The sequence below is a fragment of the Saccopteryx leptura genome, chromosome 3 (assembly GCF_036850995.1).
Source record: "Saccopteryx leptura isolate mSacLep1 chromosome 3, mSacLep1_pri_phased_curated, whole genome shotgun sequence".
NCBI lineage: Eukaryota > Metazoa > Chordata > Mammalia > Chiroptera > Emballonuridae > Saccopteryx > Saccopteryx leptura.
Window position 1 is genome coordinate 5,771,115 of NC_089505.1, and position 11,036 is coordinate 5,782,150.

Here is an 11,036-nt window from a genome sequence, read left to right on the forward strand (position 1 = left end):
CTCTCTCCCCACCCTGCGAGGGCCCCGGAGTCATGCTCCTGAGAAGTTCCACCCCCCTCAGGGGCAGCTGACCTGAAAATCCCGTCTTTCCCCAGGAAAAGTCAAGGGACACTTCCTTTGACAAATAAACACCAAAAAACACCTTATTTTTTTCAAAACACTGTGATGCTCAGTGAACTGTCTTAGAACCAGCGTTGGAACTGTGCCCATAGGGGCTGTGCCCTCCCCCTCGCTGGGATGCCCACAGGGCAGAAGGAAGGAGGGGAGGGGGTGCTGACCCCTGTGCGCAGCCAGCAGGGACACTGAGGCACAGACGTAACAGGGAAGGAAAGCAGGTCACGGCGACTGGTGACAATAGAGGCACCGTTACTGTGTTTATTCACGTTGAGGGCTTCAATGTGGGAGCCCCGTTCCAGCTCGGTGTCCACTGTGCAGGCCAGCCACGGTGCCCTCAGGGACGCTGTGCAAGGGCTGGGATCAGGACAGAAGGGACTAACCTTCCGGAATGACAACAGACACCGGGGAGCCCGGTCAGGACTCTCCCTAAGTTCGCAGGGAGGGAGGCGTGTAAGGTCCCACATTCTGGAGTTCTCCACGGACATCTGCATGGGATGGGGTAACCCACCCGGGGGCCCAGGGGCCCGCTGGCCCAGCCCAGCCCGGGGCACCGGCTCCTTGACCGCCTCTCCTGAGATGATGGCGACTTTTCCCACCGTGACTTTGGAGAGAAATGGGCACAGGAGAACCCCGTCCGCATACTGAACAGGCGAGTGGGCTGAACTGCATCCTCGGGGGGCCCCCTGGGAGAGCCCCTTCGTGCCCGTCACACGCCTCAGCCCTGGTTCCCCGGGAAGACGGCTTCTCCGGGAACACCGGTCACTTTGCGCGGCCTGGGGAGCTCCGTCCGGCTCCCGGAGGGTCACACCAGGGTCATGACCTTCAGCGCAGCCGGCTGGAACCTGCGAATCTTCTTCTTCAGCGCCCTGGAGGCCCTGATGCGGCAGAGGGTGGGCGCCGGGGGCAGAGCCAGCCGGGACCCGGCGGGGGTCCGCAGGGGCTGCGGGGTGGCCGCCCCCGGCCAGGCCGGGCAGTGTCCGGCGCCCTGCCCGCCGTCCTCTGCGTCGCTGCCGCTGGACTCCCTGTCCCCAAAGCGGTTTGCGGTGTGGTCGCTGGCCTCGTCCTCGCTGGTCTCGGCGATGGTGGAGCGGAACAGGGAGAGGCGCTCGGCTGACCGCTCGGAGCCGCCGGACTCGCTGCCGGCCTGGGGGTCCCGGCGGGGCGGCCTGGGCCGGGCCGGGGCGCCTGTGGGGCGCGGGCCGCCCCCTCTCCGCGTGGCGGGCCTCGGGGGCCCCGGGCCAGGGCCCTGGACGCCGGCCAGGCGGGCCCGGGCCGCGATCTCCACGGAGGACTGCCACCTGCGGTGCCGCCTCCGGGCCTCCCCGCCGGCCCCCACCGCGGGCGCCGCTTCCAAGGGGAACAGGGCCGACGCCCCTGGGCCCCCCGGGCGGGCCACCAGCAGGGGGACGAGGAAGGACACGGGGTAGAGGCTGGACTCGGAGCAGGACCGGCCGGGGGGAGACTCCGTGGCCTGGACAGGCCTCCTCCTGAGTCCGGAGACCCATGCTCGGGGCTGGGGGGCGATGAGGGCGCCCCAGGGGGGCAGCGGCCTTCCCGACCTCGGCACCTGGTCGCCGGTCCCCCTCCCCATCTTCACAGCCTGGGCCGTGGGGGGGCCCGTTCCCAGCCCTGCCTGGGGGGCCCCGCTGCCAGCGGCACGGGGGTGGACACGGGGCGCAGGGGCCGTCCCGGCTGGTGCCCTGGCTGTGCCCTCCCAGCCATCGGGGGCCGCCTGCTGAGCCCGGGAGTGGGGAGACGGGGACCCACCCCCCCGCTCAGGGCCGCCGGGGGTGGTCCCCACACGGATGCAGCTGCTGGAGGGCTTCTGTCTCTCCTCCGGAAGGCTGCTGAGGCGTGGGGCGCCCCCCGGGGGCCCAGGCCCCCGGCGCTCAGGGCTGTCCCCACCTGTGTCCCTCCTCTGAGGCCCCCCTCCCACGGCCGCTCTTCCCGGGGAGGAGGTCAGCCTCTCTGGACGACCCTCACTGTCTGCTCCCCGGGGTGGGCACAGCGCACAGCCAGGGGGTCCCTGCTCACCCACGCTGCCCCGTGGGGGCTTCGCTTGGCCCCGCAGCCCAAGCAGCCTGTCCATGCAGGCTCGGGCGGGGCCAGCTTCGAGGGTGTGTCCAGTGTGGATCGAGCTTGGATCTGACAGGCCGGCACGGGACGAGCTAGCAGGTGGCGAGCGGCCGTCGCCCTGTGGGGTCTCCTTGGCCAGAGCAAAGAGGGGGCTCTGCAGGGCCACCGCGTGCAGGGGGCTGGGGTACGCGTACACCTCCCTGCCGCCCCTGGACACCAGGTCACGCTGGTACTTGGCGTCCAGCACCTGGGCAGGGAGGCCGCCCCCGGGACTGAGAACGGAGGTGGACACGGCGTCCGCGCTGGCCGCTGGGAGCCCAGCCTCAGCCGGCAGCAGCCGCTCCAGGTCCCCTGGGAAGGAGAAAAATGAACCAATACAGAAACCGATGCAGCAGAACCGAACACAGTCTTCCCCACGTCACCAGTCACACGCTCAAGGTCCCCACCCGGGAGGAACCCGCCCACGGCCTGCCACCGGCGTGGCGCCAGGACACAGAGTGGACGGGCCTCCCGCACACACCAGCTCTGTCACCGGTCCAGCCCTCCCCCTGCAGGGACAGCTTAGCCGATACATCCTAGACACCCATGTGTTCGCTCGACCTGGAGGATGCCCAGAAAGGCAGGCACCCCCGGTGGACGTCGGGGACAGGCCTTCCCGGAGGACAAGGGGAGGGGGGGACGCTCGCCCAGGAATGACCAGACAAGTGTCACTAAAACCGGGTCGTCTCATACTGGAAATAAAACACGTCCAAGGACAACATTCTTCCTTTAAGGACAGCGGAGAAAAACAAAGGCCCTCCCTGGGCCTGGAAGAGCCCTCGGGTGAACTGGACCCCTGGCCCTCTGTCTGCACAGTTCCCACGCCACTGTGGACGGACACCAGGGCCTGTAAGAGCCCACGGTGAACTGGACCCCTGGCCCTCTGTCCGCACAGGTCCCACGCCACTGGGAACGGACACCAGGCAGGCTGTGTGGGGACTTTGGAAGGATGTTTTAAAAAGCTTTCTGATGTTCATTTTAAATAAGAGAAAATGCTATTTATTATAACAGCCCTGCTCTAGTGAACGCAAGTGGGCATTTGATTCCTAACTCCAACTGAAACCCGGACACGTCAACAGGACATTCGGGGCACTGCCTGTTGGGCTGGTACCAGCTTCACCCCCAGGCTGCGCTCAGTATCCCCCCCTCCTGGGAGGGCACCGGGGGTCCACGCCCCTCAGCTGTCCCCACCGCCTGGGATGGGGCCTCCCACGCTTCCTGGCCGTCTTACCTGTGGACACCGGCCGGGGCCGGGTTGTGCCCCACAGAGGCTGGCCGGCACCCTCCTCAGGGGCCTGGAGTCCCCACACAGGCAGGGGGGCCCCGCAGATGGTGGTCTCGTCGGCAGACCAGGGCCGGCAGTCCCCTGCACTGGTCCTGGCCTTGGGGGCAGTGGGCAGCAAAGTGCTGAGGGAGGAGGACAGGCGGTCACTGCACACGGACGTGCAGGAGGCGGACAGGGAGCAGGAGCCGCCATCGCTCAGCTCGTAGAAGCCTGGACGGGCAGACAGAGGAGGTCAGTGCGGGCTGTGTGGTCAGCACGGGCTGTGTGGTCAGCGCGGGCTGTATGGTCAGTGTGGGCTGTGTGGTCAGCGCGGGCTGTGTGGTCAGCGTGGGCTGTGTGGTCAGCGCGGGCTGTGTGGTCAGCGCGGGCTGTGAGGTCAGCGCGGGCTGTGAGGTCAGTGCGGGCTGTGTGGTCAGCGTGGGCTGTGTGGTCAGTGCGGGCTGTGTGGTCAGCGCGGGCTGTGTGGTCAGCGTGGGCTGTGAGGTCAGTGCGGGCTGTGTGGTCAGTGTGGGCTGTGTGGTCAGTGTGGGCTGTGTGGTCAGTGTGGGCTGTGTGGTCAGCGTGGGCTGTGTGGTCAGTGTGGGCTGTGTGGTCAGCGCGGGCTGTGAGGTCAGTGCGGGCTGTGTGGTCAGCGTGGGCTGTGAGGTCAGTGTGGGCTGTGAGGTCAGTGCGGGCTGTGTGGTCAGTGTGGGCTGTGAGGTCAGTGCGGGCTGTGAGGTCAGTGCGGGCTGTGTGGTCAGCGTGGGCTGTGTGGTCAGCGTGGGCTGTGTGGTCAGCGTGGGCTGTGTGGTCAGTGTGGGCTGTGAGGTCAGTGCGGGCTGTGAGGTCAGTGTGGGCTGTGAGGTCAGTGTGGGCTGTGAGGTCAGTGTGGGCTGTGAGGTCAGCGTGGGCTGTGAGGTCAGTGCGGGCTGTGAGGTCAGTGTGGGCTGTGAGGTCAGTGTGGGCTGTGAGGTCAGTGTGGGCTGTGTGGTCAGTGTGGGCTGTGAGGTCAGCGTGGGCTGTGAGGTCAGCGTGGGCTGTGAGGTCAGTGTGGGCTGTGAGGTCAGCGTGGGCTGTGAGGTCAGTGCGGGCTGTGTGGTCAGTGTGGGCTGTGTGGTCAGCGCGGGCAGCGCGGGCTGTGTGGTCAGTGCGGGCTGTGAGGTCAGTGCGGGCTGTGAGGTCAGTGCGGGCTGTGTGGTCAGCGTGGGCTGTGTGGTCAGTGCGGGCTGTGTGGTCAGTGTGGGCTGTGTGGTCAGTGTGGGCTGTGTGGTCAGTGCGGGCTGTGTGTATGTGTGTGTGTGCTATGCATGCATGAGTGTGCATATGCTGCGCACATACATGTGCACACACCTGTGTGCATGTGTACGCATTTGCAAGTGTGTATATATACCTCTGTGTATGTACTGGCGTGTGTGCACACATGTTTGTATGTGCATACGTGTACCTGTGTGTCTATGTACATGTGTGTCTATAGCTGTGTGTGCCGTGTACCCGAGCTGGGCCGGCTGTCACTGTCCGGCCCCTCGACGGACGTCCTGCGCACGTCCAGCTGCAGCTCGCTGATCTGCTGGTCCAGTTGGTCCAAGTGTGTCTTCAGGCCGACGTCCTGGCGTCTCAGGCGGCTCTAGGGAGGGAAAGAGCACGGATGTCGGGGGCCCCGAGCCGCTTCCATGCACACACAGCTCAAACCCCGCGGCCCCTGCTCCTCCCGGGAGACGCCATCGGCTGCGTCCCCAGGAGAGACAGCCCACTGACCCCTCCTGCCTCCATCAGCTTCTCTCCCCACTGCAGACGCCTTGCCATCACTTCCAGTGGGACCGTTTCCTGAGGAGGCAGTGTCACTGCCTGTGAGTGAAGCGAGGGTCGGAGAGCAGGGCCACAGCTCCCGTGCTGGGAGCCGCACGTGGCTTCTCCACCTGCTGTCCCTAGGTCTCCGCAAAAGCCTCCGTCCCGGGCCCCTGCCTGGACCTCGAGCTCCGTGCCAGTGGCCCAGGGTCGTCCACGGAGTCCGGGGGAGCTGCCCTAAGCCTTTCCCAGTGGATGAAAGTCCCCAGAAGAGAAGAAGGGCCCCCTTGCTGCACGTTCTTACCCCTTATTGGACGGCCACAGGCCGTATGCTCTCGCTGGCGGAGGGGGCCCACCAGGCAGGACAGGGCCAGCCCCCCCTGCAAGACTGAAGCCTGAAAACCTGTGCGAGGCCCTCTGGTCTCCGGGCTCCCAGCTGAGCTCTGCTGGGAGACTGTGTCTCCAGGCCTCGGCCTCCCAACTGTGAACCGCGTGGGTCACACACACATGTGTGTGTATGTGATATAATATGTGTGTGTGTTACATAATATGCATGTAACACAATGCATGTATTATATAATGTGTGTGTGCTATATACAATATACATGTATGTGCACATATAGTCTATAACATATAACACAGGCATGTGGTTAATGCTCATAACACATTCACACATATGCATTCATGTAACTGTGTCTATTATATAACACAGATAATACATGTATGTATGATACACACATAACACACAGTATTGTATATATCATACACACATGTGGTTAGTGCTTACACACATTCACACACAGACACACACACACACACGTGTGCACGTGAGCCACATGTGCGCAGTGTTTCATAAACACCGGTTTCCTTTTTTCGACGATGAAACTTCACCCAGTTTTCAAGGTCCACTGCGTACATTCCTTGTTCCGATTAACAATTAAGTTTAAGGAAAATAATTAACAAAGGTAATTACGTGGTTCGTCCTGTTTCAGAAAACGATTAATGTAATTCAGATTTTCATGTAGGAAATGAGGAAATCCCCTGAGCCTCAAATTATGGGGCTCGGGAAGATTGCTTCAGCAATTTCACCAACATGGGAGCTGCGGCCAGGAGAGAAGCAGGTGGTAACAATTGCTGACTCTCTCTGAGGGGTAGGTGGGCGCAGCCTGCAGCGCCCAGGGCGAGGCCCGTCGGGCAGCCCAGCGAGACCGTCACGCCAAAGTCCACGTTCCCCAGGACCCGCCTGCCTGTGAGGCAGGGACAGTCACGCCGCTCTCACATGGTCTCTGCACGTCACATGGCCGACACCAGCCCTGAACGCGATCCGAGTTTACGCTCCAGAACCGCCCCGACAGGCCTCATGTCCCGGCTTCTCCCCCAGAGCGCTCAGACCTGGGGAGCTTGCCCAGGTGGACGCTGAGCCGGACGGAGCCAGCGGAGCGTGTGGAGAAGCCTCCGGTCAGCCACCGCGGCGTGAAATCACTTAGCTTCTCACAGGGGGCCAGCGTGGGCTCTGACCACAAAGAACTTGCTTTCCCGTCGTAAAGCAACGGCATGGTGCCAACGGAAGAGTAGGTTCCTGTGTCAGGTCACCACTCAGTGTCTGAGACGTGGCAGGGACCTCTTCCCCATCCTCTGCAGGGAGAGTCTCTCGGACCCCCCCCCTGGGTTGGCTCCCGCCCTCCCTCCCTCCCTCCCTCCTTTCCTCCCTCCCTCCCTCCCTCCCTCCCTCTCCAACCCCCCTTTCAAAACAAGAGTCGCCCTGTGTGTGTTGGGGCCCACAGCTCTGTGATTAATGTTTGCCAGCCGGGCCTTTGGGGGAGGGGGTTTGATTAGTGTCTGGGGGCCACACACAGCTCTCCAGTCCCCACAGACGACTTGCTGTGTCCCCAGAACCCGCTGCCCACAGAGGGCTTCACGGTCCAAGCTGCACTGTCCTTAGTACCCCTGCCCACCCCGCACAGGGGCTCTTATGTCTCCGCTGTCCATCAGCCCCTTCCTGGTGTCAAGCTTTGTGTTGAGTCAAAAGTGCCTGTGGGGACCAGGGTCAAGCACGGGCCCTGCAGAGCCAGCCACAGAGGGCACTGAGTAAAGGGGACCGTGGGAGCCACCCTGACTCCCTCCAGAGCAAGCTGGGGGCCACCTCCACTCCCCACCGCTGCCGGCTCACTGTCCAGCCACCGTCCAGGGACAGCAGAGAGCACACCCACGGCTCCCCAGGAGGTGGGGGCACCCTGGCACCAATGCAGATTCCCGCCGACTATGACCCCAGGCTACGCCTGGGAACCTGCATTCTAGCAAGCTGCCCTGGGACCACAAAGATTGTCTTTTTTTTTATGATCACAAACCAACAAAAAGCCTGGAAACGTCCACTGCTGTGGAAAATGCACATCGGGCCCGTCCTCCTTATAACGCCTCCGAGAGAGAACGCCTGCCCTCCGCCGACCCTGTCCTTGCTCCCGTGCTCAGCTGCGACCCAGCCTTCTCGGGCTCGAGGGCAGGTTCTGAGGACGAGAGGGACAACGCCCCAACGTTCAGGAAACAGAGACGGCATCAGAGACACCTCCTTTCTTTCCTTGAAAGTCGAGAATGTGGAAAGGAACCATTTCCCAGCCGCGTTCCATGACTAGGGCAGGTGCCCCGTGTGGGGGTAAACACCGTCCATCAGCAAAGGCCGGGGTCACAGGTCAGCCTCAGGGATAACAGGCGTGAGCCACCCGCAGACAGAAGCCCTCAGGGCTCAGTGGCCGCCTTGCCCTCCCTCGTGACCTTGAGCTGGGGCTCTCCCCTCCCTCCCGAGAGTTCAAGAAACAAGCGAGTCTGTCCAAGGAAAACCAGGCAGTGTTTGCAGCTGCAGCCAGACCCTCACCTGGTCCAGCTGCGTGTATTGTGCAACTGCCCGTGAAACTCTCGGGACAAGTCACAACCAGCAAAGTCAACTACCGGGAAATTCTTCAGGGCTGGATCTCACTGGGGGGGGCCCCCCCGGGTCTGTCTTCGCCTCCCGTCCGAGGGCAGCAAGCCCCTCCTGGTGGGAGACAAAGCCTCCGGACTCCTGGGCATCCACGTCTTTCCACATCAGAGACAGGGTGGCAGCCCCTTCTGGTGGCGGGGGTGGGGGGGCAGGACAAATCTCCATGGAAACACAGTGGGATGAGCACAGGGCTGCCCACCCAGCCCCCCACCCCCGTTGCTCCGGTCAGAGGTCGCCGGCTTCCTTAGCTCAGACACATACCACAGAGAGATGGTAAGTGCCGACATCACCCTCCTTCCGGTCCAGCCTCAGAGTTGCCCCCGATCAGTGCACACAACACCCCGACTGAGCCCTGCTGCGCCCTCGCCTGGGACTTCACGTGCAGTCTACTAGTAAGCATGACTGCGGAGAATGCAGCTGCCCACCCCAGAAGTGCTGCGGCTCATTCTCACTTGGGACACCCAGCAGGACAAGGGTGCTGAGGGGTCAGGTGAACGGTCTTCCTGCCTTCACACCAGAACGGTGACCACCCTGACCAGACGGACGGACACGGGGAGCGTGGGGAGGAGGGCAGAGTTAATGGGGAGTTACTGATGTCTGCGGCCGCCCGGGGTGTGAATGTCTCTGACTTGACTCTGTGTCACAGAGCTAAAGGACGCTCCTAATTTTTTCCCCGGCAAGAGAAATGTTAGAAGTGTTAAGTGCGGAGCTGAAGTCTCACACACTATTCAATTCTTCTCTTTTGATCGCCTAATCCGTTCCAAGAGCAACGTTCCAAGACACAGTCTGCGTGTTCCTTCTGGTCCCCACATTAAAAAAAAAAAAAAAAAATTAAACAAAAGAACCTGTTTGATCTCCTCTTCCAAAGGCTACTAGTAATTAGAGGCTGCGTGCTCACAGGTCTGTGCTGTGTGTTGCTGCCGCCAAGTTAATCATCAGCTCGCTCCTGCCCCCGCGACAGAGCAACTCAGCGCAGGCCTCGCCGCCCGGCCTGCGTGCTCTCCCGATGCGCACCTCGGTGGGCTATTGTGTGTGCGCCGAGCTCACGTGTGAGGTAAGACGTGGCTGGGAGCACACACCACCTAAGGGTGCTGCCGTGGCGTGGTGAGCTCGGCGGGCAGGACAAGGTGTGGGGGCTCCTGCTCCGTGGTGGCCAGCTCCCTCCCTTCCTCTGAACCATGGCCTGGAGTCAGGTGTCTGCAGTCAGGGATGTCAACGGGGGTCCTGGGAGGCCTCTGAGACAGGCCTTCCCGCACCCACCGGGAATCCAGGCGGGTTAACAAGTCAGTACTGAGCTCAGCTGGCAGACAGAGAGCAAGGTGGCAGCTAGCTTCATGGGGCCCCTTTGTAAAGACCACAGCTTTTAAACAGGATTTGAATTTCTAATTAAAAAAAAAAAATCTACTTAGAGTAAGAGTTCACTCCACGATAGAACTCTTTCTATGTAGCTTTTTTATTTTCCCTTAAAAAATTTCTGTAATACCGCAAACACGCTTGTTTTTCACACACGAAGTGAACCCATAACGCGGATCAATGCCAGAGAGGCAGCCAGCCGAGCCTCTGTCTTGGTTCGATTTCTAGAAAAAGGAATCGCCTCGGGAAGGGTCCTCTGGAGGAAACGCCAGCGGAAGGAAGCCCGAGGTCCACCGCGTCTGGGACTACGGGGACACTCCTCTCTCTGCAGCTCAGGGGCCGCCCCAAGGAGTGGGCTTTCCCCAACATTTTGTTACAATGACACGACCCCATTCAACCTCAGTACGTCCCTGGGGACCTTCGGGGGTACGCTTTGCGCGCCGGCACTGCGGCCCCTGAACCGACAGCAGGGAGAAGCTGGTACCCAAGGACCTGACCCCAGGAACACGCTCGGCCCCTGCCAGCGGATTCAATGCGTTCTTATCAAGACAGCGTGAAACTCAAACCCACAGGAATGCGTCCCCGGGACTCCGCGAGGAAGGAGCAGAGCCCGCGCGGGGCTCAGCGCGGTGCGGTCCCGGCGGCTTTCGGGTCCGGAGGATCCCCCAGCGCCTCGGGCCTCCGCGTCCCACTCGTTTGGAATTCAGACCCCGAAGGGCGCCCCTCTTGTCAGTCGGCCGGCCGGCCGCGCGCCGCCTGCACCTGGACCGGGGCCCCGCGGCCCCACGACCCTGAGCGCGCGCTCCTTACCAGCTGCTCCTGCAGCGCCGCCAGCGCCGCCTCCAGCCGCAGCTCGTGGGCGCGGGGGCCGCGCGGGACAGGCGCCGGCGGGGGCTGCATGGCCAGGGCGCCCCGCACGCGCGCCTGCTGCCTGGCGCGCAGCCCGTGCAGCTCGTGCAGCCCGGCGAGCGCCGCGCGCAGCCGGGCGCCCACCCTGCGGCGGTCCCAGCCCGCGGGCCCCTGCTGGCCACCAGGCGCCCACATTCCGAGACCCGGCCTCCTAGAGCCTCCCAGCGCCTCTCGGAGCGTCCCCGGCCTCCCCGGCGGCGCCCTGGTCGTGCGCGCGGCCTCCTGCGCCGACTCTCCCCGCCCCCAGGCCCGCAGGTCGCCAAGTTGGGGTGGGACCTATCGGTGGCAGCGGAGGGCGGTGTCTGCACACGCCCGGAGGTCACAGCGGCCGCCCCCGGCCCAACCCCGCCTGCTGAGTCTCACGCCCAGGTGCCCTGGGGAGCGGAACGATAGATACTGGGACCCTCAGAAGGGACCCAAGAGGAAGGAGGAGCCCGGCGGAGACACGGAAGGGACGAAAGTGGAACAAACATGGTGCAAGCTTTAACTTTTTTTTTTTTTTTTTAATGAAAAGAGATA

The 11,036-nt window shown here is 62.9% G+C and overlaps 1 protein-coding gene across 1 annotated transcript; it reads right to left on the bottom strand.

Annotated features, from left to right (window-relative positions):
- Window positions 1–349: 349 nt before the first annotated feature.
- DACT2 (dishevelled binding antagonist of beta catenin 2) lies at window positions 350–10,796 on the bottom strand. The gene is made up of 4 exons (XM_066372865.1): window positions 10,419–10,796; window positions 4,988–5,120; window positions 3,464–3,727; window positions 350–2,544 (listed from the first exon to the last, which is right to left on the bottom strand). The coding sequence occupies exons 1-4, from the start codon at window positions 10,650–10,652 to the stop codon at window positions 920–922; spliced, it is 2,256 nt and encodes a 751-aa protein (XP_066228962.1). The 5' UTR covers window positions 10,653–10,796; the 3' UTR covers window positions 350–919.
- Between the last annotated feature and the right edge of the window lie 240 nt (window positions 10,797–11,036).